Source organism: Suncus etruscus, chromosome 2 (assembly GCF_024139225.1).
Source record: "Suncus etruscus isolate mSunEtr1 chromosome 2, mSunEtr1.pri.cur, whole genome shotgun sequence".
Classification (NCBI taxonomy): domain Eukaryota; kingdom Metazoa; phylum Chordata; class Mammalia; order Eulipotyphla; family Soricidae; genus Suncus; species Suncus etruscus.
Window position 1 is genome coordinate 123,445 of NC_064849.1, and position 27,318 is coordinate 150,762.

At 49.8% G+C, this 27,318-nt stretch overlaps 1 protein-coding gene across 1 annotated transcript in view; it reads left to right on the forward strand.

The window, feature by feature from the left end:
* CORO1C (coronin 1C) overlaps nucleotides 1-19,535 on the forward strand; it is a 54,807-nt gene extending 35,272 nt beyond the window's left edge. The window contains exons 3-10 of the mRNA XM_049767815.1: nucleotides 6,332-6,461; nucleotides 9,362-9,543; nucleotides 10,358-10,477; nucleotides 12,862-12,966; nucleotides 16,282-16,427; nucleotides 18,226-18,283; nucleotides 18,372-18,617; nucleotides 19,219-19,535. Of these exons, the coding sequence (XP_049623772.1) occupies nucleotides 6,332-6,461; nucleotides 9,362-9,543; nucleotides 10,358-10,477; nucleotides 12,862-12,966; nucleotides 16,282-16,427; nucleotides 18,226-18,283; nucleotides 18,372-18,617; nucleotides 19,219-19,338 (1,107 nt within the window). The 3' untranslated portion in view covers nucleotides 19,339-19,535. The remainder of the gene's footprint in view (nucleotides 1-6,331; nucleotides 6,462-9,361; nucleotides 9,544-10,357; nucleotides 10,478-12,861; nucleotides 12,967-16,281; nucleotides 16,428-18,225; nucleotides 18,284-18,371; nucleotides 18,618-19,218) is intronic.
* The last annotated feature ends 7,783 nt before the right edge of the window (nucleotides 19,536-27,318 follow it).

The following is a 27,318-nucleotide window of genomic DNA, read 5'->3' on the forward strand; positions in this document are numbered from 1 at the left end:
CCCCCCACACTTGATATAAGGAAACTTTTTGGGGGAAAAAAAAAAAAAGCAAAAACAGCAAAATAGAAACATTGCCGTAATAGTGAGCCATTCAAAGAAAAAATAATTTCAATAACAAACATTGTGTTTGTAAAAATCTGGTTGAGGTATTGGCTTTTGTGACCCTGGCATGCTTAAATGCCCACTCTGGGCCCAGCAGACTCCCCCCCTCCCCCGGTCTCCCTGCCTCTGTTTCTAAGGCAAATTGTTATTGCAGAACTTTGGAAATATCACAGGCCTGAGCTCATGTGTTCTACATGACCCTGGAACTTTCAACACTGTGTAAGGCAGGTAGTGAGTTCAGCAAAGGGCAAGACTTGTTTTACCCCAGTCCTGCTGTTCAGGCGAAGAACATGGGGGCAGTGGTAGTGGTAAGAGCAAGAACGAGGGGCCGGGCGGTGGCGCTGGAGGTAAGGTGCCTGCCTTACCTGCGCTAGCCTAAGGAGACGGACCGCGGTTCGATCCCCCGGCGTCCCATATGGTCCCCCAAGCCAGGAGCGACTTCTGAGCGCATAGCCAGGAGTAACCCCTGAGCGTTACCGGGTGTGGCCCAAAAACCAAAAAAAAAAAAAAAAAAGAGCAAGAACGATCACTGCAAACACAATAGCCAGGTATTTTCCTTTTCGGGGTGTGTGCAGGGGGCAAGTGCTGAATTATGGCTGTGTTTCACTGTCACAGCTGATGATGGGCAGGAGCCTGGGGGGACTCCGTGTCTGTGCTGCTTCTCCCACGAGCAGAGAGTCTAAGTGGGCCAGGGCTTCAGGAATGCCACAGGTTTTACCTATCCGGTCCTTCCTGAATCAGTGTCACTGGGGCACTGGCCCTCAGGATCTCACAGGAAACAGAGGATCCTACAAGTGGGCAGGCTGGAAATGCCTGTGAGGGATGGACATGGGAAGTCCAAATCATCCAAGAACCCTGTTATGTGGTCCACATCCCAGGCCTCTGTAGAAATCCCTCTTGATTTTATTTGGGGGTGTGGGGAGGGAGGGTTAAGGAACCTGGCAGTTGGTTTAGGGCTACTTGGTGTGCATTGTGCCACTATTAAAGTGGGAGATCAAATTGCAGGGGTGCAATTTGGGAGACCAGCTTGGCTGTGCCCTTTAGAGCCATTTCCCCAGCTCCATGAAACCCTATCTTTGCTGGGCCCCCACACATCGGGCCAGTATCTTTTCCACCACCCTAAGGAAGGCCCACAGACTCTCAGCACTTTCCAGGTGCGGCTTCTCTGGCTTGTTCCTAGGTGGAGTCATCCAGCCCTGGATACCAACAGCGTCGCCGCCAGTTCAGAGCCCTTGAGCTGAGCAGCTTGGTCATTCTAGTTCGTGACACTGTCCCTTCACTCTGAAGCTTTCCCCCCTGACCGCCCACCCAGCAGCCAGCCTCTGGGGTGCTCACTCTTTAGAGAGCCTGCCTGGATTCCTGGTAGCATAGGACACATCATTATCCCTGAGCAGCATTTGTTGAAGATTTTCACTTGACAAACCATTTTGGGCCCCAGCAAGGGCCATTTTGTTGCATCACATTTTTGTTCTTGTTGTTTGCTTTTTGGGCCATACCTGCTGGTTCTCAGAAACCACTCCTGGCCGACTTGGGTACAGTACGGGATGCCAAGAATCAAACCCTGGTCGGCTGCATGCAAGGCAAGTACTCTCTCCACTGTGCTATCTATTCTCTAGCCCCTGTTGTCATATTTTCTAAAGGCCAGAAAGGTCTGGTGAATGGTCTGCAGGGGATGCTTTTGCAGCAGTTCTAGGTACTATACACCCAGCTCAACGGCCTTTGCTCCAAGGTTGCACTCTCAGCCCAAGCTCCAGCCCTGTGCCAGCCGTATTTCATGGCCACTGTTGCCACTGTTGTAAAGACTTTGCCAGCTCACACCAGCAGGTCCAGCAAATCCTCTGACCCACGTGGGCACTGGCGGTGGTGCTGAGTCCTGGCTGGTCTTGGCTGCCTTGGCCTCCTCGGGCGCTGGGCCAGCTCCTTGCTCACCCTCCCTGCCCTGCTGCCTGGCCGAGGGCCTGCCTTCTAGGGCCTGCTCAAGTAACACGAGCCCATGAATGGGTGATCAAAGGGCACAATGCCTATATTCAGTCAATAGGTGAACCGAGGAGGGTGGAGTCATGGCCTGGGGTGGAGGAAATGTATAAGATGAAGAATTTTTTTTTAAAAGTTTGTCTGTGTTCAATCCTCAGCAACCCCCCCCCCACACACACACATACACATAGTCCCAGGAATCGGCTTTGGGCATCACTGTGTATGCTCTTGCACATACACACACACACACACACACACACACACACACACACACACACACGCATCACTGGGTATGCTCTTGCACACACACAAACACACATTTACTTTTTAGTATTTTCAGGGGTCCCAACAATAATACAGTGGGGAGGGTGTTTGCCAGGTTCAATCTCCTGCTTCTCACAAGGTCACTGAGCCCCCCAGGAGTGATTCCTGAGCACAGAACCAGAAGTAAGCCCCTGAGGGCCATCGGGTGTGGTCAAAGAAACTAAAAAACAAACAGGTGATTTTACTTCATAATAACGATTTCCTTATAATCCAAGGAAGAAGTGGGATCATAAGTAGTGAGTGAATGGGAAAGGGGTTAAGCCCTTGAGTTTCGCTGATGTCACAAGTTCCTCCCTCCCTGCCCTCCAGAATTCCTCTGGGAAGTAGGAAACCCAGTTTTTTCTGGGGCCTCTGAAGGCTCACTGTCCTCACAAGAAGCCCGTGGCCCCGGCGGAGGGTGCCACCTGGTGGTAGCAGGTGGCATTGCCCGCTCTATGCCTGGCCATAATGAATCCTGCGAGATGCATTTCCTGTTGAGTCACTCGAGTTCCAGCTCATTATTATTTCTCTGCTGACTTGCTTTGACCCAGTCAGCAGTTGCTTTCTGCTCTTCCTGCCCAGAATAGCAGCCCTCCTCTTTGTTCAGAGGGCCTTGTTCCATGCGGAGCTCCTCACTGTCCCAAGCCCAAGAATAAACATGTTGCTTAGCAGGGAGAGTGCACATGGTGGCAGGAGATATTCACACGACCCCGGGGGAGAGTGAGTGAGTGAGTGGGTTCTGCGTGGAATACAGAGGAGGAAAGTAGGGTTTCTTTGTGCCTTTCCCTGCGGTAGTTCTCATCAGCCTTGCTCAAGAGAAATTCTTCAGTGAGGTCCTAAACTGGGTACTGAGAAAGCTGCTCTGTTTTTGCTATTATTTGCAAGAAGGGGTTATATTTTATATTTTATATGCTTTATATATTTTATATTATATATTATTGTATAATTATATAAATATCTGTAATATATACTTACATACTGGCTTTCCTCATTATCAGAATAACAATATATTTTAATTATATGAATGACAATAGAATTGAACATAGTCATTTTATTTAGAAATAAATTTGTCTCCTTTAGAATTTTAAGCCAAAGAGGATAGTTTGATTTCTTGCTTTATCTTCTTCCACAGTCGAATAGAATTTTTCACTGACAGCCATGACTTTTTTTTTCAGCCATGACTTTTATTGCTTACAATCTTTTCTCATGGTAAACTTAGATATTTGATGTCAGTGTGTAAACAGGTAGAGGTAACTTTCAATGCCAGCCTCCTCTTAAACTTGACATGACATCATTTTCGTACTGCTGTCATATCATATTGCTATTCGTATTGTGGTGTTGCTGCTGTCCCTTAGCTTCCCTGAGACTCACAGAATGTGACCCCTCTCCATTAAACTCACACCTTCCACTGAGTCTCCAGTGAGCCGTCCAATAGGACTCCCCTTAAGGTTCCAGCGAGCCTCCAGTAAGGGCTCTCTATTTCATCCTCACTACTTCTGCTTCTAGCTGCTTGCTGTAATGAATGAGACCACGGGAGACCACAGTTCTTCTCAGAGTCTTCTAGAAGGATTCAAGACAGACCTACTACTTAAAAGAGTAGAAATCCTCTATTTTAGCAACTGTTTTAGTGAAATAGATACTATTCTGTGTCTGATAACTCCTCAGATCAGTCAGGTGTGAGTTATGGAATTAGTGGCTTTTTGTGTCCTGGTCTCTGTCTTTGCCCATCAAGCCAAAATTCATCTGAGGGGGGTGGTAGAGTAAGACCCAGGTGGACCTTTACATATCAGAGGGCTAGGTGAAAAGGAAAGAGGAAATTGGGGGTATCTCTTTGTTTTGGGTTAATAGCTGGGTATTGTCTTACAAGTATGTTTTCCCCTTTGTATATTTCTTGGGGGAGGGGCACATCTGGTGGGTCTCAGGGGTTCCTCCTGGCTCTGCGCTCAGAAATTGCTCCTGGCAGGCTCAGGGAACCATATGGGATACCGGGGATACAACCTGGGTCCATCCAGGGTTGGCCACGTGCAAGGCAAATACCCTACCGCTGTGCTATCACTCTGTGCCTATTCCCTTATTGTACATTAATATATATATATATATATATATATATATTTTTTTTTTTTTTTTTTTTTTTTTTTTTGGTTTTTGGGCCACACCCGGCATTGCTCAGGGGTTACTACTGGCTGTCTGCTCAGAAATAGCTCCTGGCAGGCACGGGGGACCATATGGGACACCGGGATTCGAACCAACCACCTTTGGTCCTGGATCGGCTGATTGCAAGGCAAACGCAGCTGTGCTATCTCTCCGGGCCCTAAAAAATATTTTTTTTTTCATTTTTCTGCACTTTCTGTGGTTGTGAATGGCTTTCTTTTAATGGGTATTTCTCTAATGTTCTCATATGCACATATTATAAAATAGGTCATGGCATTTAAAATGTCTTTAAGGGGCCGGAGAGATAGCATGGAGGTAAGGTGTTTGCCTTTCATGCAGGTCATTGGTTAGAATCCCGGCATCCCATACGGTCCCCCAAGCCTGCCAGGAGCGATTTCTGAGCGTGGAGCCAGAGTGACCCCTGAGCTCTGCCGGGTGTGACCCAAAAACCAAAAAATAAATAAATAAATAAATAAATAAATAAATAAATAAATAAAATGTCTTTTTAAAGGGGCTGGAGAGATAGCATGGAGGTAGGGTATTTGCCTTGCATGCAGAAGGATGGTGGTTCGAATCCCGACATCCCATATGGTCCCCCAAGCCTGCCAGGAGCGATTTCTGAGCGTAGAGCCAGGAGTGACCCCTGAGTGCTGCTGGATGTAACCCAAAAACAAAACAATGAAACAAAATGTCTATAAAAATTCCATGGTAGTTTAAGTTTTGTTTGCTTTTATGTATAAATTATTTAAATATAGTTGCTTATAATACATGTGTTTCCAAGTAATTGGGGGTGAAATTACTAAAGAAAAGGAAAAAAAGAGAAAAAGTACAGCAACAAAAAAACAATGAAGTAATAACAGCATTGTCTGAAAGTTAAGTAGGCTCCTGTGGCCAGTTAACCATTTTGTTATTTCTTTTTTTTCTGAATGTTAGGCAGCCTCTGACTCCTATAAATTGGTTTTTTATAAATACAGTTGGTATAGATACAATTTATATAAATTGAGGGTGACAGTATTTTAAAAAATTCAGTGTTGTTGTGAGGCCCCATTTGTCCAGGAATTTAAAGCACTATTACCAGCCCAGTGCAGACAAGCAATTTTTTGTTTCGTTTTTGTTTTTGTTTGTTTTTGGGTCACACCTGGCATCGCAGAAATCGCTCCTGACAGGCTCGGGATACCATATGGGATGCTGGGATTCAAACCACCAACCTCCTGCATGCGAGGCAAACGCCCTAACTCCATGCTATCTCTCTGGCCCCGCAGGCTATTTTTTTTTTAATATATTCATGTTTATATTTTAACCACCAATTCCACACAACTTAGAGCATTTTACCATCTGAAAGAGAAACTTTTAATATATCCACAATAAGATACGGATACTTAGTCACCAATTCTTCGTTGTAGAATTGTTTTGTTTTGGGGCCACTCCTGACAGTGCTCAGGGCTTACTTCTTTGTTTTGGACCCAAAAAACAAAACAAGCAAAAAACAAAAACACAAACATTTATTTTACTAATTTATTTTTAATGTTTGTAGCTTCCAACTGGATAGTTTTAAACTTAACAGATAATTTAAAATAAAACCACAACAATTGCAAGTAAAAGCAGAGAGGTGGCACTGCAGGCCTTATGGTGACTCTGCGCTTGGATTTCCAGTTCACTTGGATGAGGTTCTCTGCTGGTCCCAAGGCCCCTGCCTTTGCTCCGTCCCTGCTACCTAGTCTCACTAGCAAGGTGGCTGGGATCAGCATGATCCCAAAAGGCCGAAGTCCTCAGGCACTCATCTCTCCTTCCTTCCCGCCAGGTTTGGCAGATCCCTGAGAATGGACTCACCCTGTCCCTGACAGAACCAGTAGTGATTCTCGAAGGCCACTCCAAGAGGGTTGGCATTGTGGCCTGGCACCCGACTGCCCGCAACGTACTGCTCAGCGCAGGTAAGAACTCGCTACCCTCTCTCTTCTCTGCAGTGCCCCAGGATTGAGAGCCGTAGATTTTGCGTGTGTGGTGTAGATTTGGAGCAGGCCTTGGGGTGCCACCAGAAGTGGGTCGTGCGCACAAACATGGAGCAAGGGGCACATACACAGAGGCTCCTGCTTTTTGCTGGGGCGAGAGTGATCGTAGTAGGGCTTTTGCCTTGCACAGCTCACTAAGTGTGATCCCTGGCACCATATGTGGACCTCTAAATTGCACTAGGAGTCTGAGCACCACTGGGTGTGGCCCCCAAAACTTTTTTTTGGTTTTTGGGTCATCCCTGGCAGCGCTCAGCGGTTATTTCTGGCTCTACACTCAGAAATCGCTCCTGGCAGGCTCGGGGGACCATATGGGATGCCAGGAGTTGAACCACCATCCTTCCTTATGCAAGGCAAACGCCTTACCTCCATGCTATCTCTCTGGTCCCCCAAAACCACTTTTAATGTTTCTCCTGAAACAAGGAGTGTGTGTTTATCGCAGAGATATATAGAGAAAAGGGACTAAATAAAAACCATAATCTCTCCTTGTTGCAAGTCAGCTCCTGATGAGGTTGACTGATGGAGGGATGGAGGGCTGACTTGCAACATCTCCTCACAGAGGGAGCGTCATTATTTCCATTTCTTTGTTTTGGTTTTGATTTTTTGGAGTGATTCCTGAGTGCAGAGCAAGAGTAAGTAACCTGAGCACTGCTGAATCTGGCCAAAGACAAACAAACAAAAAAACTGGAATTACTCCTGATAGGCTTGGGGGAACCATAAGGGGATGCCAGGGATTGAACCTGGTTGCCCGCATGCAAGGCAAACACCCTTTCTGCTGTGCTTTCTCTCTGGCCCCTGTGAAAGCATTTTAAGGGGCCAGCGAGGTGGCGCTAGAGGTAAGGTGTTTGCCTTGCAAGCACTAGCCAAGGAAGGACTGAGGTTCGATCCCTCCAAGCCAGGGGCAATTTCTGAACGCTTAGCCAGAAGTAACCCCTGAGCATCAAATGGGTGTGGCCCGAAAAACCAAAGAGGGAGAGGGAGAGGGAGAGGGAGAGAGAGAGAGAGAGAGAGAGAGAGAGAGAGAGAGAGAGAGAGAGAGAGAGAGAGAGAGAGAGAGAGAGAGAGAGAGAGAGAGAGAGAGAGAGAGAGAGAGAGAGAGAGAGAGAGAGAGAGAGAGAGAGCGCATTTTAAACCAGGTGCATTGTAAGTAACTGATACCATAAGAAAGTGAGAGGGGACACAGTCCCATCCTGTATCAGGGTGCATAAGATGGCAGTTCGAAAACTTCATGCCAGGGAGCCTCCTAAAACCACTGACAAATTTCAGAAGACATAGGGTTGCTTTGGATGGAAAATTATCAGGGACGTGTGTCTGGGACTTCTGGATGTTCTCAGCGCCCCCAGATTGACAAGGGGAGAAAAGAAATTTCAGATGGGGGGTTTCATTGCAGAACTTTCCTGGTCCCGTTCTCATATAGGTCAGGCCCAGCCTGGCCGCAACCCGCGGAAGCACCTGCCGGCTTGTGAAGCTCTGCATATTTTAATATGTGATCCAGTCATGGGGTGAAGTTACCTGAGGTGAACAAGGTGGAGGAAAGGCCAAGTCTCTATCCTGGAAATCAGCTCCAGCTCTTTAGCCTCTTTCTTTTTTTTTGTTTTTTTTTTTTTGTTGTTGTTGTTGTTTTGGTTTTGGTTTTTTGGGTCACACCCGGCAGTGCTCAGGGGTTACTCCTGGCTGTCTGCTCAGAAATAGCTCCTGGCAGGCACGGGGGACCCTATGGGACACCGGGATTCGAACCAACCACCTTTGGTCCTGGATCGGCTGCTTGCAAGGCAAACGCCGCTGTGCTATCTCTGCTGTGCTATCTCTCCGGGCCCTAGCCTCTTTCTTGATCAGCTTTTCCTCCCATATTCCATTGTTTAGCCTGTAGGTAATTTAGGTGGCCAGTCTATCAGTAAGACGTATTATTGGTGGTTAGTTTGGGGAAAGTGTTTGCAAAGATTGGCTTATGAGGTAAGATGTGGACTTTAGTCTCCCCATCCTTGATTTTGCTTCAGTTGTTGATCCTGTAAACTGTAAGCAGTGCTGTAACAGTGCCCCTAGGAGCTGGGGCCGAGGCAGGCTGGTAGGCAAGCAGTCAAGGTGGCATTAATGAGGGTGGTCCTGTGGCTTGGTCACCAGTGCAGCCTCTTTTGGGCTCAGTTTCGGACATTGGTGCCACCATGATGCCCGTGTGAGCATATCCCATCAGGTCAGTCTCGGCCTATTTCTCTCCCTCCATCACAAAGATGTTTGCGCGAATGGTGACTCGGCCCACAGCACTCTCCCAATGCTTCTGCCCGGATGTTGCATTGAGCACCCTCAGTACTAATTGAACCCTCTTGTTTCAAGCCTCTCTGGAAAGCAATGAGCTTTGTTTCTTTTTTGTTCGTTTTGGTTTTGGGGCCACACCTGGCAGCACTCAGGGATTACTCCTGGTAGACTCAGAAACATATGGGATACCAAGAATCAAACCCAGGTCAGCCGTGTGCAAGGCAAACGCCCTTCCCACTGTGCTGAACGGAGACGGTTTTTTTTTTGGGGGGGGGGGGGAGGGTTGAGCCACACCCAGCGGTGCTCAGGGGTTACTCCTGGCTGTCTGCTCAGAAATAGCTCCTGGCAGGCACGGGGGACCATATGGGACACCAGGAATCGAACCAACCACCTTTGGTCCTGGATCGGCTGCTTGCAAGGCAAACGCCACTGTGCTATCTCTCCGGGCCCTTTAATCTGTCACTTCCCCTTCAGCTCCTGCCCAGCCCCCTCACCTCCTTGGTGGTTCCCTGGTCTGTCTGTGTATGCAGGGCTCGCTAGTCTCTGACTGGGGCAGCTTTGCTCGATTTTAGGCTGTGACAATGCCATCATCATCTGGAACGTGGGGACAGGGGAAGCCCTAATCCACCTGGACGACATGCACTCAGACATGATCTATAACGTCAGCTGGAACAGAAACGGCAGCCTCATTTGTACAGCGTCCAAGGACAAGAAAGTGAGGGTCATCGACCCCAGGAAACAGGAGATCGTGGCTGTAAGTTTTCATGGACGTACGTGTACACACACACACACACACACACACACACACACACACACACACACACACACACACACACACACACGATGTTCATAGCTCTGCACAGTCCATTTTCAGCAGTGGATAGGGGCTGTGTGTCTCCCACTCACCCCGCTGCTTTTGGGGTGGGGTGTCCATGCCCAGTGGTGCTTTGGGGTGACTCCTTCTTGGAGGTTGCCCCAGCATGATGGGGAGAGACCATATGGGAGCTCTTGTGCCTGCAGCCCATACTCAGCCCTCTGAGCCATCTCTCTGCTGCACACACCCCATCACCATTCTCTTAGCATTATTCCCATGTAGTGTTATTCCCGTTTTCCACAAGTCTAGTCATTAATTCAGAAGAAATCCCAAGTCCTTTTCATTATTATTTTTCTTTGAGTCATACCTGGTGGTACTCAGGGGCTATTCCTGACTATGCTCAGAAATTGCTCCTGATGGGCTTGGGGGACCCTTGGGATGCTGGGGGAGCTAATCTGAGATGGCCACAGGTAAAACAAACACCCTCCCTGCTGTGCTATTGCACTAGCCCGTTTGGACTTTTATTGGACTTTTAATCAGGCTTGAGTCCATGTTGAACCCAGGCTCTCGCTTAGAGATGGTGCCTTGTTCCACTTGTTCTTGCTCCTGGCCTATCCCTCGGTGTCCCTTTTGTTTCCTTGCCTAGGCCTCGAGGGGAGGGAGAAGCCTGTGGGTGACTCAGGGATGTGTGGCTCAGCACCCTCTACCAGAGCAGCTGCAGTGCTCGTGACTTGCCTCCTTGTGTGTCTCCCAGGAGAAGGAGAAAGCGCACGAGGGGGCCAGGCCCATGCGGGCCATCTTCCTTGCTGATGGCAATGTCTTCACCACCGGCTTCAGCCGCATGAGCGAGAGGCAGCTGGCACTCTGGAGCCCGGTACGTATCACGCTCCCTCCTGGGGATCTTTGGGGTCGGAACCAAGACCAGGGTCCTCAATGTAGGTTCCTGGACATGGGTACAAAACTTGGGTGTGCAATTCATATTTCACTGGACTTGTGTCTATCTTTGGATTTGGGGTCATCCCAACAGTTTTCAGGGCTTACTTCTGATTCTGTGTTCAGGAAGCCCTCTTAGGGACCATATGGGATGCCATGATGATGGAACTGGGGTTTCCTACATGCAGAAAAGTGCTTTCAACCCCTATGCTGTGTGTCGCCTGGTGTGTGTGTGTGTGTGTGTGTGTGTGTGTGTGTGTGTGTGTGTGTGTGTGAGAGAGAGAGAGAGAGAGAGAGAGAGAGAGAGAGAGAGAGAGAGAGAGAGAGGTAGGAGAGGGAGGAAGGGAAGGAGGGAGAAAGAGGAGGAGGGGAGGGGAAGAGAGCGATAATACAGGGGTTTAGCTGTACCTTGCAGGCTGCCAGCCCTAGATTGATCCAGGCATTGCAGGCACAGATCTGGGGCCCTCGCTGAGTATTATTTGGGGTATCCCCTTCTCTCTCCATAATCAAATCAAGTTTAAAATGATTCTTTTTTTTTTTTTTTTTTTGGGTCACACCCGGCAGTGCTCAGGGGTTACTCCTGGCTGTTTGCTCAGAAATAGCTCCTGGCAGGCACGGGGGACCATATGGGACACCAGGATTCGAACCAACCACCTTTGGTTCTGGATCGGCTGCTTGCAAGGCAAACACCGCTGTGCTATCTCTCTGGGCCCTAAAATGATTCTTGATACTCCCCAAGGAGCTCTCTGGGAGAGTCCATTGTTTTATAAATAAGTCATAAACCTGGTCCTGTTCTTTTTTTGTTTGTTTGTTTTTGGTTTTGGGGTCACACCCAGCAACGCTCAAGGGTTATTCCTCCTGGTTCTGTGCTCAGAAATCACTCCTGGCATGCTCAGGGGACCAGATGAGATACCAAAGATCGAACCCAGGTCCATCTCTGGTTGGATGCATGCAAGGCAAATGCCCTACCGCTGTGCTATCTCTCCAGCCATGTTCCTGTCATTTTTAACGATCGTATTGTCAAAATCACAGTAGTTTTGCTTGAGAAAAAGTAGTCAGGCTAGTTATTTTACTTGTAATTACATGGTGGGTGGTAAACAGTAGCAAACTCGTGTGTGTGTGTGTGTGTGTGTGTGTGTGTGTGTGTGTGTGTGTGTGTGTGTGTGTGTGTGTGTGTAGTTTGTATTGCAGGATTTGGGTGATTTTACTCTTTTCCCTGTATCTTTTAGCTTCTAAAATAATGCATTTAGGGGACGGTGAGGTGGCGCTAGAGGTAAGTTGTCTGCCTTGCAAGTGCTAGCCAAGGAAGGACAGTGGTTCAATCCCCCAAGTCCCATATGGTCCCCCCAAGCCAGGGGCGATTTCTGAGCGCTTAGCCAGGAGTAATCCCTGAGCATCAAACGGGTGTGGCCCCAAAAAACAAAAACAAAATAAAATAATGCATTTAAAGAAAAAGGTGGGGTTTGGGGAAAGGGCCAAACCCAGAGGTGCTCAGGGCTTACTCCTGGCTCTGCATTCAGGGATACTTCCTAGTGGGGTTATATGATGCTGTGGATTGAACCTGGACTGGGTACATGCAGCTTGCCTTGCAAGCACTACCTACTGTACTATTGCTCGGGCCTGAAAAAGAGTATTTAAAAAAATTATTCACTGGGACCAGAGTGATAGCACAGTGGTGGAACATTTGCCTTGTGTGCAGCTGACCTGGATTCAATCTCTGGCATCCCAGATGGTCCCCCAAGCCTGCCAGGTGTAGCCACTGAACACTGCTGGGTGTGACCCTTAACCAAAAAAAAATTCACAAAGAGAAAGACTCTTTTATCTCTGGCCTGCAACCACACCACTACATGCATTTCTGATATTGAATCAGCATAGTTATACACCCCTCTTTTTTTAATTTTTGGTTTTGGGACTATATTCAACTGTGCACAGAACTTATTCCCACTTCTGTGCTCAAGGTTCATTCCTGACAGGACGTAGGGACTGTCTGGTATGTCAGGGATCGAACCCAGGTCCATTGTAAGCAAGACAAGCAGCCTCTTGGGCCCTGCTCAGCACAGTCTTCAGTGGGTGGGGACTCCTTTTTAGTTTCTCCGTATGAGCCATACCTAGGCATGTTCGCACTTGAGAGAAAAGGCTAAGTTAGCAAGGGTAAAGGATGTATCCTAAGGTGGAGAGGGAGGGAGGGAGGGGGAGAGGGAGGGGGGAAGGAAGGAAGGAAGGAAGGAAGGAAGGAAGGAAGGAAGGAAGGAAGGAAGGAAGGAAGGAAGGAAGGAAGGAAGGAAGGAAGGAAGGAAACTAACTCACTTCTTTTTTACTCCCCAGAAAAACATGCAGGAACCAATTGCCCTTCACGAAATGGACACAAGCAATGGGGTGTTGCTGCCTTTCTATGACCCCGACACCAGCATCATCTACCTGTGTGGGAAGGTAACGCGAGTTTAAGGTTTTCTAGGACTTGAGTCCCGTAAAAGGTCCTGTTTTGCAGAGATGAGCAGGATAGCATGATGACGTTTTCATTTGTTTGCAGGAATCCAAAACCGATAGGAAGTCAGGACATTGTGCTGGGTTAGTGTCGGGATTGGATGCAGACTTAAGAGACTGAGCAGGGACTGGGCACTGGGGGATGTGTGGGAGCGAAATCGCGAAATCTTGGGCTGGGCACTTGAGAGGCAGGCCTGCCGGTGGTGACACTGTGGTAGGTGAGTCCTGAGGTTTCTCTGTTGGATCAGGAATGGAGGCTCAAAGGACAGGCCATGCAGGCGTGTAAGGCCTTGAGTTTGGTCCCCTGATCCCCCATCACAAACACATACAGAGAAACAAGAATTCTTTGTAGTATGGGAGATGAATTCGCCTGTTTCCCAGACTGATGGCTGAAATCTGGCAGAGCTTAACTGGTCAGTTAGATGGTTACTGCATGCACCACTTGGCAGAACTGAGTTTGCTGAGCTGCTGAAGCCTCCAGGTCCCTCCAGAGCAGGGGTCTCAAACTCAATTTACCTGGGGAACGCAGGAGGCAAAGTCGAGGTGATCCTTGAGTGCAAAGTCAGTAGTAAGCCTTGAACATTAGGGGGTGTGACCCAAACAACTAAAACAAAACTAAACTAAAAGATTCCTCTAGGGCAGGGCCACAAAATGTTGTACGGAGGTCCGCAAACCGCAACTGGCCTGCGGGCCGTGAGTTTGAGACCCCTGCTCCAGAGGGTTGTTCTTCCTGAAGTTTGGGACTTCAGATTCTGTGGTGTGGGTCTTGGCATGGCACAGTGGTGAAATGCCTGCCTTTGCCAGCTCCAGGCTGCCACCCTGGCTGGCCCCACCCCCAGCAGCACTGCAGTTTCCCTTAGAGCACAAAGATGTGCAGCCCAAGGGTAGGTGGGCATTGCAGAGAAAGGTGAGAACACCAGGCATGGGAGGAGGGAGAGAATGAGGGAAGGAGAGAGAGAGGGAAGGAGAGAGAGAGGGAAGGAGGGAGGGAGGGAGAGGGGGAGAGAGAGAGAGAAGAAGAGGGGGAGGGAGAGAGGGTGGGGGGAGAGGGGGATAGATATATATATTATATATATATATGAGACGAGAGACTGTCTGTCTGCCTGTCATGGTTTTGGCCCTATGCTGAGCTGGAAAACGCTTCCTTTCCACTGATCAGCCTGTGGTAGCTCTCTACTTCAGTGACTCCAACACCCTTAGTCTCTTACACAATGCTTCCTTAGACATTCTTTTTGAGTTTGGAGCCATACCTGGCAGTACCCAGACCTGATTCCCGGCTCTGCACTCAGGAATCACTTCTGTGGTAGGGCACCTCTGGGATTGAACCCTGGTCAGCCTCGTGCAAGGCAGACATCCTCCCCACTGGACTGTGTGTGACTCCAGCCCTGCCTTCGAATTGTGTCCTGGAAATGAGTTTCTGAACAGCACTGCCGCCCCCTGCTCGGTAAAGCTGGAATCTGCCCGAGCTTCTTGAGCCCACACCACAGACGCGCGCGCGTGCGTGCGTGCGTGTGTGTGTGTGTATGTTTGTAGGTCAGTTCCCTTAGAAAATGAGATCTTGGGGCCGGGTGGTGGCACTAGAGGTAAGGTGTCTGCCTTGCCTGACGGACTGCCAGGAGCGTCAGTGGGTGTGGCCCAAAAACCAAAAAAAAAAAATGAGATCTTGTCTGACTGCCTTCCCTGCCCCCCTTTTATTGTTTTTGTTTTTGTTTTTTGTTTTTTTTCTGGAGAGGACGACACCCAGTGACACTCAGGAGTTACTCCTGGCTCTGCCCTCAGAAATTACTCCTACATGTCTGGGGGACCATATGGTATGCTAGGGTTTGAGCCTGGGTCAGCCACGTACAAAGCAGACACACCCTTCCGTTGTGCTGTTGCTCCAGCCCTGGTGTCTGTTTTTCTTAAGTCAGCCTGTATTAACAGCTGTTTTGTACACATACCTTAACCTTGCCCACTGTGTCAAAACAAGCAAAAAATAAGTGATTGCCTAGACGCTCTGAGCACTAGGTAGAAAATTATCCTGAATATGCAGAACACAGATGGCACATGGAGTTTCTTGCCCATTGTCATAGGGATTTCAAACAGGGAAACCAACAGGAGCCCTGAGTGTGGGGTGTGTAGCTTGAGTGTGATAAGACCTGTCCACATGTGTGTCTTCTTCTGTCACTCCTCTACAAGCGATGCTCTTACCTCATCTCTCTGCCAAGAGGCATTGCCTTTCCCATTCAGGCTGACAGCACCTGGTGGTAGCTCAGAGACTGTTCTAAGTGAGCAGAGCCTGGAATCAGCGTACACAAGATAAAGAGCTAAACGGTCTTCTGAAGGGAAAGGCGGACTACGAAAGCACATTTCCCATAACCAAAGCCTTTCCCTTGTTACCAGCTCCTGCTTGTTTCTGTTCGTGCCCCGGGCCCCCGCAGTGGCACCACTCGGTACCAGTGAATAGTGTCCTGTAGTCAGCTGCCCTCTAGATGAGGCTTTTGTTCTGTTTCGTGTTCTGTGGGCATGCTCTTGGAGTGTTGACATCAGAGAGGAACGACGTGTTCCTTTTTTCCTCCACTCTGACTTGGGCCTTGGCTGATGATGTCACCTTTAGCCTTCAGGGGGCTGGAGCCATAGAATAGCAGGGAGGATGGTTATTGGTTGCCTTGCATGCGGCAGAACCGGGTCCAGTTTCTTTCACCCAATTCGCTTACAGCTTTTAACTTGATTCCACCCAAAACCAAGACCATCCCTGGTTTCTTTGTTTCTGTATTCTTACAACTTGATTTAACCCAAAACAGATTGGCAAACAGAGACTAGCTCAGGATAGGCCTTCTGTCCTTTACTCTTCTGCCCAGGGTTGGTCTCTTGACTCAATCAAACCTACAGTTCTGGCAGGCAGCTGATTTGACAAGACAGATTGCTACTCATCCACACATAATTACTCTCAGCTTTGTTTCGATTATGTCCTGTGCTGGTCCTTGCTCCAGACCACTTTCTCTGGGTGAAAATATGGCGTTTGGGGCTATTGCAGCATCCCATATGGTCCCCTGAGTCTGCCAGGAGTGATTCCTAAGCGCAGAGCAGGATTAACACCTGAGCACTACCAGGTGTGGCCCCCAAAACAAAATTAAAAAGGAGGGAACTGTGGTGAACAACAGCGGTGCTTGAAGGAGAGGTGTGGCACGGGAGAGGCCCACTTCCTGCTGCCGGCCAGAGAGAAGGGGGGCTGGTGGCCTCTGGAGCCCCCCCACCCCAGAGTTGCCTGCTTTCTTGTAGGGCGACAGCAGCATCCGCTATTTTGAGATCACGGATGAGCCCCCCTACGTGCATTATCTCAACACATTCAGCAGCAAGGAGCCTCAGCGAGGGATGGGCTACATGGCTAAGCGAGGACTGGATGTGAACAAATGCGAGATCGCCAGGTGAGGAGTGAGCGGGGCTGATGTCTGTGTCCCCCTGGGTCACAGTGGGCCCTGGTGAGCCGCCTACATGCCTTTCACCTGCCAGATGAGGTACAGAGGGTTAGCTGCATCAAGGCAAGCACCTTCCCCTTGCACTGACTCTCCACCTCCCCTCACCCCACCCCACCCCCGTGCCCTCTTACTAGGGAGCCTCACCTCTCAGCTTCAGAGGAAGGGTCTGGCCATATCCCTGGGAAAGCACATGGGCAAGAGCCTGTCCTCTCAGGACCAAATACCCTGGCCTACCCTGCAGAGGGATGAGTCATGGCCTGGCTCCCTTTTGGATGCTCTGGATCTTTGTTGGTGGTTGTTTGTGTAACAGGCGTTCGGGATGCCAAGGATTGAATTTATGTTGACAGTCTGCAAAGGCAAACTGCCTCCCCACTGGGCCATCTTGCTAGCCCCTGGCTCTGGATCTTAAATTAGACAAACCCAATGTGTTAAATTAGCTTGGCTTTGGGCATTTCAACATCATATATATCATTTCTTCCCCTTTGTGCTGCTCATTTTCAGAACATCCAGTTCTGACAGGGCCTAGGGGGCCATATGGGATGCTGGGGTGGAATCTAGATGGACTGCACCCATGGCAAATGCCCTCCCCGCTGTGCTGTGGCTCTGAGCCCTTCTGTTTTCTTCGTTTTCTGGCTAAAGAGTTGGATACTGCTAAACATATCAACTGTCTGGATGCTACTTTGTTGCCGGGTTTTTAATTTTTTTTTTTGTTTTTTTTTTTGTTGTTGTTGTTGTTTTTGGACCACACCTGGTAACGCTCAGGGGTTACTCCTGGCTATGCGCTCAGAAGTTGCTCCTGGCTTGGGGGACCATATGGGACGCCGGGGGATCGAACCGCGGTCCGTCCAAGGCTAGCGCAGGCAAGGCAGGCACCTTACCTCTTGCGCCACTGCCCGGCCCCCGGGTTTTTAATTTTTAATTTGTTTTAAATTTAAGTTTTAGGGCCCGGAGAGATAGTACAACGGGGTTTGCCTTGCAAGTTGCCGATTCAGGACCAAAGGTGGTTGGTTCGAATCCTGGTGTCCCATATGGTCCCTCGTGCCTGCCAGGAGCTATTTCTGAGCAGACAGCCAGGAGTAACCCCTGAGCAACGCTGGGTGTGGCCCAAAAACCAAAAAAAAAAAAAATTAAGTTTTAAATTTTTAATTTGGCCCACATTTGGTGGTGCCAGGGGGCTGCCCTGGCTCAGTACTTGGCAGCCACTCTGCTGGTGTAAGAGATGAGCTGGGCCTCCGGCATGCTGAGCCAGATCTCTGGTCCTTGGGGGTCAGGTCCCCAAAGACCTGTTACATGCAGGGAATTTTTTATTTGTTATTTTGCTTCTATTGTTGTGCCACACCCAGCTGTGCTCAGGACTTACTCCTGGCTCTGCACTTAGGAATTACTCCTGGCAGGGTCAAGGGACCATATGGAATCAAACCTGGTTTGGCCACACGGAAGGCAAATGTCCTTTCCTCTGTGCTATCACTCCTATCCTTGGCTCATTGTCATGGGGCATGTACACCAGCATTAATCTGCCCTCCTCCCCCCAATCATTGGAATTGGGCCACTGCCAGAAAGTTTGCTCCTCTCCCTACCCCTGACCTTTGTCTCCAGTTCCCGTCTAATCTCCATTTTCACCTACAGTGGAGACACAGGGCTGAGCCTGTGAGGGGCAGGGTTGAGCATTTTCCATCCTCACTGTGCATAGTCGAAATCTTACAGTTCACTTGACCTCTGTCTCAAATGTCTCTGTTTACCCTCCAAGGTTCTTCAAACTCCACGAGCGAAAGTGCGAGCCCATCATCATGACCGTCCCCAGGAAGGTGAGTGTTGGCTTCCCTGGCATCCAAGACCCTGGGCCTGGCTGCCTTCTCTTACTTAAGGGGCCTCCCCCGAAAATGTTTCTCGCAGTCTGACCTTTTCCAAGATGATCTGTACCCTGACACCGCTGGGCCAGAAGCAGCTCTGGAGGCAGAGGAGTGGTTCGAGGGCAAGAACGCCGACCCCATCCTCATCTCCCTCAAGCATGGCTACATTCCGGGCAAGAACAGGGACCTCAAGGTGGTGAAGAAGAACATTCTGGACAGCAAGCCCTCTGCAAACCGGAAGTGTGACCTGGTCAGCGTCCCCAAGAAAACTGCAGACACAAGCAGCGTGGTGAGTTCCAGGGGTGGCAGCCAAATGAGGTGCTGGGTCTCGGCAATTAGTTCCCCACCAGCTCCTATCCCTGTCCCTTCCCTGTGGAGGATATACACGGCTTTATTCTGGGGACATACTGTTGGGCAGCATACTGGGGCCAGGGAGACCAGACCCGGGAGAGAGATGCGCTGTGTGGTGGGGTTTTGGTTTTGGTTTTGGGGCCACACCCAAAGGTGCTTGGGTTACTCCTGGCTCTGCTCAAAAATGACTCCTTGCAGGGATGCCAGGAATTGAGCCATGGTCATCCTCATTTAAGGCAAATGCCCTCCCTGCTGTGCTGTCCAACTGGCCCCTGTTGACTGCTTTTTTTGTTGGTTTCTTTTGGGTTTTTTGGGGCCATACCCAGTGGAGATTAGTCATTCCTCCTGGCTCTGCACTCAGAAATCACTCCTGGCTGGCTCGGGGGACCAAATGGGATGCTGGGAATTGAACCTGGTTCCGTCCCAAATCCCAAGGCAAACGTCCTACTGCTGTGCTATTGCTCCAGCATGTTGACTGCTTTTTAATTAACCTCATTAACCATCCACCTCCCCACTTTGTTTTTGGTTTGTCCCCTTAGCAAAATGAAGCCAAGTTGGATGAGATTTTAAAAGAGATCAAATCAATAAAAGACACAATCTGCAATCAAGACGAGCGAATCTCCAAGTTAGAGCAACAGATGGCCAAGATAGCGGCCTGAAGGCTCGCCATCCACCCCCCAAATGGGAGCAAGAACTGCTGCCTGGTAGCTGGGATGGGTGTGGTCCCGGGAAGGGTGCAAGGGGGGCCCTGCCACCTGCCGTTAAGGGCACGTCCATTACCAAACACAGGCCGCCTTCCAGACCCAACTCTGTCCACCCCTCAAATTTGCAGAAACAAAATGTGATTTCAAAGTCAGCTTTTTTAATCCGGAAGCTTTATTCTTTTGGGGGTGGGGTGGGGTAGGGGGAATGTTTTAAGTGTTAATGTGACTTGCTGAAACTTTTAAAAGACAAACATGCTTTTAAAAATTCTATCTATTTCAATTTGAGAAAACCCAACAAATTCTGATTCAGTGTCATGCCCAAGTCCTGGGGTTTTTTTGTTTTGATTTGGTTTGGTTTGTTGAAACAAATAGGGACCAATGCCACATTGCTTTTTATATTTCCTCCCCCCCTTAATGTTGCCAAAACCAAAAGTAGCTTTTTTTTTTCTCTGTGCCTTTTACTACTTTTTGCAGTATTTGTGTGTATGGGTTGTGGTTGTTTTTTGTTTGTTTTTTTTTTTAATTCTACCTTAATTTGAAAGGGATAGCACTGTGTATGTTTATAAACTAAACACAGAGAAGAAAAGATCCTGTTGTATGAACACGTGTCTGAAAACAGTCTGTACAGTAGCTGCCCTGGCTGGTCAGCATGGCCTGTAGTGGACAAGAACTTGGAGAACCACTGGGGTCCCTGGCACCACCCCACATTCCACTGGGTCTTCTGTATCCCTAAAGTTCAGAGCCTGTCGTTTCTTTCATTGCTCTCCTTTCGAGCCCCCTCACCCCCCCACCCTGAGCTGGCCTCTCTAGCCACAGCATGTGCTCCCCCAGAGATTCCGGAACATTCTTCACTTGAAACATCACATTTCAGGTCTTGGTCGATACTTGACAGGTGCCCGGAGCAAGACCTTGTTCCTTGTGGTCAGTTTTTGCAGCTCGTCGTGCTCTTGAGAAACAGAAAGCAACTCGGGCGCTTGGAGGGGCATCTCGAGACAGTCCCTCCTCCCCATGTGTCCCACCCTCCCCCCCGTTCTACCCTTGCACTGAGCTGGAGGAGGGTTGTGAGCGGTTGTCCGAGGCCATCGGCACCTCTGCCCTCACCTCTCCTGCCAAGCAGCCTCCTCTCAGGGGTCCCCCGCCCCACCCTCCCATGTTCCCTTCTCTTCTTCCTGCCTTTCAGCCCGCCCACAGGCAGACTGACACCAGAGGAAGGGGCTGGAGAAAGTTGGGCCCAGGAGAATGGTCTAGAATGTAGCATTCCCGGGGTGCAAGGCAGTGCTATGATCGTGCCCAGTCCCAAGGCTTGCCCCTGATACCACAGGGGCGGTATCAAAGCACAGAGACTCCCCCAGACTGGGGGGAGTCAAAGGGGTCTCAAGACAGGTTGGCACCCCCATTCTAGGCCTGCGCTTACCAAGCTCTCTCTGTTTCCATGTTCTCATCTTGCACGTGTTTGAACAAGATTGAAGGCATGTTTTGGAAAGGGCTAAGTATGGTCGAACACAAAACAAAGCAAGTAGTGCCATTGGGTCCATGCAGGGAGCTTGAAGACAGGCATTGGGGGCCTGAGGCATCTGTCCCAGGGCGTGTCCAGAGAACCAGAGGGAGCATCATGTGGTGAGCTTGGCTGGAAGGAAAGCACAGCCAAGTTGGGGGGACCATTCACATGGGAAAGGTACCATGTTCTTGACCAACATTGGGACCTCTGTCTCCACAGTTTTAGGGCACCTGAATGTATGATGTGGCTTCGTATGTGTGTTTATGTGCGTGTGTGTGTACATGTGTGTGGTATTTTTAATATTGAAGTGGATAATGAGAAGTAAAAGAAACAAGAATTCCAATGGTAGTCAAGCTTGTCCATGTTTTAATCCATGTGATCTATTGGGGACATGTTTAAGATTCAGAAATGTTCTAAGGTTCTGATAACAAATTCTGTTTGGTTTTTTTTTTGTTCATTTGTTAGTTTAAATGTATTGGCGGTGAAACACCAGAGGAAATTGGCTCAAAGAGAAGAGGGGTATAGGGTAGAGGCAAGGAAAAGGTACCCTGATCTTAGTATGTGTAGCTCTGGACTAATTTAAAGACTAGAGGCCCAGCCAGTCTGGTGCCTGAAGCATTGTGGATCATTTTTCTTATTTTGTCCTTTTATCCCTTCCCCCTACCCCACCCCCAAAATCGTGCTGTCCCAGAGGAGAACCAGTGAATCACTCCTAGATTGGCTCTTATAGAGCGGCCATAGTATTCTGTCAAAACACTTGCTTCCATTTTCAAAGATTAAAAAAATCATTGATTACAAATGGTGTGTCCGTGCTTTTTTGGCCTCCCTGCCGGATATCTGGTAAGTCCTGGGCAGGTGTGGGCTCAGCCGGGTAGTGGAGGGGCATGGAGTTGGGGTGCCCTGAAGGGACCACTGACTTAGAGTCCCACTCACAGCCTTCTCAGCTGGGTGAGGTGTAAGCATGTTCTCTACTTCTTTTCATTTCTCTTTTTTTTTATCCTGAAAGGGCCATTGAACCACCCTGCAGAGCCCTCCCAGCTGCTGCCTCCTGATGAGTCCTTGTTTCCTCAGAAGACATGTCTCTTGGTTTGGCTGATATTTTTTTTTTAATTCAGCAGGAGGATTTCAGCGTAGATCAGTCCTTTCTCCCCAGGTGAACATTGCCAAGCATTCCCTTGAGTACTGCCAGTGTGTAAACAAGATGGTCACTGTCGTGATGCGCCACTCCTCAAGACACCCTGACTTGCCCCATGACTGGAGATATAGGCACCGGACCAGGGACCACTGGCAGGAAGTGGAAGTTGGCATCTGCCCTGTGGAACCCCCGTGGTACTCGCAGTCAGGGGGCAGACGCGTGGCTCGGGGGGTGTTTGTGGCTGGTGTCTGACTCGGGCCACCGTGCTGGCTGTGCCAGGAGCTCGAGGTCACCACGTCTGTCCCAGATGTCAGGGGCAACTTCTGCTTTGATCTGAGCAACTTCCCTTGCCGGGCTTGAAGTCCTCTGCATAGAAAACAGTCGCGTTGGCTCTTCCTAGTCCTTTTAACTCTCAGTGGCCCTTGCTGCCTGCATGTTGTGGGCCCCAGCTGGCTCGGGGTCAGCTCCAATCCTCTGGGACACAACTTGTTGCCTTTTGGAGCCAAAAACGTTACCTCTTCCCACACTGCAGGACATGGTGGAGTGTAGGTTAGTGTTCCACCAGCGACTACACCCCCAAACCAGGTGTCTCTGTGCTCTCCCCTTCTCCCCAGACTGAGACTTGTTACTCCTTCATTCGCAGAAACTAGAGGGAGGCTCTTGTTTCCCAGAAGAGTGAAAACCAGCTCTGGAGATGGGCTGGTACAATCCACCAGTGTGTTCTATGTAGTTTAATCATTGAAAGAATGCCACGGGAGCCAGAGAGAGGACAGCAGATCACACACTTGATTTTGCATATGATCCTAGTTCGGGGTCCCCAAACTGTGGCCCATGGGCCACATGCAGTCCACCAAGGACATCTATCACTTTTGGCAGACATAAGGGACCTTATGGGATGACAGGAATTGAACCTGGGTCTGCCGCATGCAAGGCAAGCACTCTATCCACTGTGTTATCACCCCAGCCATGAAGCACCTTTCTTATTGAAGGAAAATTTCTCACCATTTTAAAATAGCCGTTTGTTTGTTTGTTTTTTGTTTTCGGGCCACACTGGTGGTGCTCAGGGGTTACTCCTTACTCTGCGCTCAGAAATCACTCCTGGGGTCGGAGAGATAGCATGGAGGTAGGGTGTTTGCCTTGCATGCAGAAGGACTGTGGTTCGAATTCCGGCATCTCAAATTGTCCCCCAAGAGCTCCTGCCAGGAGCAATTTCTGAGCGTAGAGCCAGGAGGAAACCCTGAGCGCTGCTGGGTGTGACCCAAAAACAAACAAACAAACAAACAAAAAACAAACACTCCTGGCAGGCTTGGGACCTTGTGGGATACGGATGCCAGGGATCAAACCCCGGTCCACTGCGTGCAAGGCTAACACCCTACCCACTGTGCTATATCACTCTGGCTACCGGCCGGATGTTTTTGCCGATTCTGCCTGTCCTACTTAGCAGCCAGTGTCCTGGACTACAGTGTGCATGTGTGGTGTGTGCACCACGCTTTCCAACTCCCCTCCTCCTCTCTGTCTCTTGAGGACTCCTCTCAGCCTTGGGCACGGGTCCTCAAATTACAGCCCGCCAAAAGCAGACCCTTAGTTCCCACTGAAACACTGGTAAGTTTGTTGATTTAATTTTACTTGTTCAATATTGTATTTGCTTTCAGTTTTTTTTTTCCCCCTGGGGGAATCACACCCTGCAATGCCCAGGGGCTACTCCTGGCTCTGCTCTCAGAAATCGATCCTGGCAGGTACTGGGGGAGGGGGGCAGGGGGACCATATGGGATGCCCAGATTTAAACCACTGCCTGTCCTGGGTCAGCTCATGCAAGGCAAACACTCTACCGCTGTGATATCTCTTCGGCCCTTGTTTTGTTTTTCTGCTTCAAAATAAGATGTGCAGGGGCTGGAGCAATAGCACAGCAGTAGGGCGTTTGCCTTGCATGTGGCCAACCTGGGATGGACCCGGGTTCAATGCCCAGCAACCCATATGGTCCCCTGAACCTGCCAAGGGTGATTCTTTAGCTCAGAGCCAGGAGTAACCCCTGAGCGCCACCAGGTGTGGCCCAAAAACAAAAAATAAGATGTGCAGTGTGCATAGGACTTTGTTCATGGTTGTTGGCTTTGGGGGGGGGGTGGCTCACACCAGTTAATGCTCAGGGGTTATTCCTGGCTCTGAGCTCAGAAATCGCTCCTGGCTTGGGGGACCATATGGAAGGCTGGGGGGTGGAACTGTGGTCAGTCCTAGGTTAGCGTGTTGCAAGGCAAACGCCCTAGGGCTTTTGCCACCGCTTCCACTGCTTCGGCTCCTGTTTTGTTTTTAATTAGTCTGACCCTCCGGCCCTCCAACAGTCTGAGAGACAGTGAACTGACCTCGTTTTAAAAGTTTGAGGACCCCTGTACCTAGTTTAATTCCCACTGCTTAAGCACCCCTAGGAGTGACCTCTGAGCCTAGAGCCAGGAGTAAGCCCAGAGCTTTGCTGGGTATGGCTCGGGGGGGGGGGGGTTCCTCCACCCCCTACAAAAGGAGCAAATAGAAAACTTTTTTGTTTTCTTTTGTTTTTGAGTCATGCCCGGCAGCACTCAGGGGTCACTCATGGCTCTACGCTCTGAAATTGCTCCTGGCAGGCTTGGGGGACCATATGGGATGCCGGGATTCAAACCACCGTCCTTCTACATGCCAGGCAAACACCTTACCTCCATGCTATCTCTCCGGCCCCAGAAAACTTTAAAGATGACCAAGAATAAAGAGGAAACATTTGAAAAGTGAATCTGGGGGGGCCAGAGTGATCGCAGAGCAGTGGGGCATTTGTTTGCCTTGCACGTGGCCCACCTGGGGCAGACACGGATTTGATCCCCAGCATCTCAGGAGTAATTTCTGAGCACTACTGGGTTTGGGCCCCAAAACCAAAAATGAATTTTAAAAAATAAATGAATGAAAAGTGAATCTGAGATAGTACAGCAGTGGAGGACCTTTGCCTTTGCACACAGCCAACCTGGGTTCTATACCTGGCATCTTGTATGGTCCTCTAAGTCGCCAGGAGTAATTTCTAAGCCAGAGTAATCTCTGAGTGTCACCAGGAATGGCCTCAAAACAAACCAAAAGAAATCACCACAGACCAGCATTTCTAGACCAAAAGTCTCGGATTTGCTCCATGCCCTTACATGAGCTTGACTGTGGCTCAGCTAACTAGAATCACTGCCCAGAGAAAACTATTCAACAGCCCTGACTTCAGATTTGGATACTGAACTCCTTTTTATTTGTTTTTGGGTCACACCCAGCACCGCTCAGGGGTTACATCCGGCTGTGCACTCAGAAATAGCTCCTGGCAGGCTTGGGGGACCAAATGCCCTACTGCTGTGCTATCTCTTTGGCCCCTCAACACATAATTCCAAAGTCAAAAAAAAAAAAAGCACATCTTGTTGCTCTGTGGAGGTAGCAGTTGTGTCATTTTTGCTGGACTGAATTTTTCTAGTCATCCTATAAGCTTTCATATTCTCAAGTGTTGAAAGTTAATGCCTGGCTGGAGAGAGTACAGTGGGGCTTGCCTTGCATGTAGCCAATCCAGGTTTGCTTCCTGGCACTACATCTGTTCCTCTGAGCACTGTCAGGCATGATCTCAGAGCATAGAGGCAAGAGCACCAAAACCACATGAAAGGTGAGCACCCTCACTGCTAGACTCTCTTGGGCCCTGAGAAAGTAAACCTCTGTTCACAGAACCATGAATGCTTGAGCTGCTGCTGACTGATGGTTGGGAATCTGCCCCACACTAGTCCTGAAGTCTCAAGATTGCTCAGAGTTGGATGGGCCAGCGGTGAGTTTTGGGAGAGACTTTCAGGGGAGCATTCAACCCTCGGGGCCTCATCTGTGCTAGCGTTAGATCTGAGGCCCCAGCTTAGTTTCAATAGGTGAAAATCCTATCTGTGGGGAAGGGGATCAGGGCAGAGAGGAGGAGACCAAGTGGTTGAACAGAGGCCCCAGGACGGGAATAAAGTTGTAAGGGGCCTTGGTCGGGAGAGAGAAACCTGGTAGGCAGTTGCAGATGGAGGTAGCCAGATGGTCTGGAGAGAGATGGTACCGGGGTTAGGGCATTTGCTTTGTATGCTCCTAACCTGGTTTTGATCCCCAGCATCCTGTATGGTCCCTTGAGCATGGCCAAGAGCAAGCCCTGAGTACCTCCAAGTGTGGTCCAACAGCAAAGAGCCAGAGTTTCTAAGTAAAGCAGCGGGGGCTCCGCACTGGTCCGGGGAAGGCAGAGGAACTGGGGAGGAACCAGCTTGAGGGCCAGGGGAGCCCCAACTGCAACACAATATGGGTCACAGATTCCCTCCCCCTCCAATATGGGTCACAGATTCCCTCCCCCCCCACCCCCCGGCTGCCTGCCCCCTTGGGACCCATCCATCTCTTGCCCTGCACTGGGTACAGTGCTGGTCAGTGGGAGCCCCTGGGGACACCGGACCTTCCCCAGGGAGCAGGGGAGGACCCTGGGCAGGGTGGTGGTACTGGGTGCCTCAGCTTAAGTGCCAACCCCAAGACCCTGGGCTATGCTGACGAGACCCAAGAAGTGGGAAGTTACCCCATAAATAACAGGAAGTTGCTGCAGGTTTGTTTCCGGCCCCAGACGTTTGGATCTGAGGTAGATAAAGCATAACCTGGAGAACGGCTTTGTGGACTTCCGAGTGCAGCCGCAACGCCTGTTCCCAGTGACACAGGAGTTCTTATCTCACCAAGGGCACCAGCCGGCAGAGGGAGGGGCCGGAAAGTGGCACGAAGAGGCGAATGTGGGGGGGGGGGGCAGATTTCCCAGCCAGACAGCCCCCTCCTCGTAGTGAGACTACACAGACACGGACACTGGCCACCACCAACCCTCCTATTCCTGTGTGGGCTTCCAGGGGACGTTTTCTAGAATGATCTGGAGGAGAAGCTGTTGGTCCTTGTTACAAATGAGCCCATTGCTGTGGGTCCCCACACCTCAGATGTGGGACGTGGGGCACAGGGAAGGGAAAGACCCTGAGGCGCAAGGGTGGGAGCCTTGTTATGGAGGCCATGTCACATGGTGGCCCAGGGTAGTTCAGTCCAACTCTGAGGACGGAAGCAGAGCTTGGCAGGCTGTGTCCCTGGTACTGAGCTTTATGGTTTTAGTCTCAACTGGTTGGATAGAATGTTCACCCACATGGCAGCAGGACCACCGGGCTTTCCTCCCTCCGCTGAGTTAAACCCAACTACGAGCATCAACACATCCAGAATCATATTCCAGTGGACAAGTGCAGGTGCCCTGGCCTGATGATGGTGGCAGATGATACTCTCGGTCTTGGCT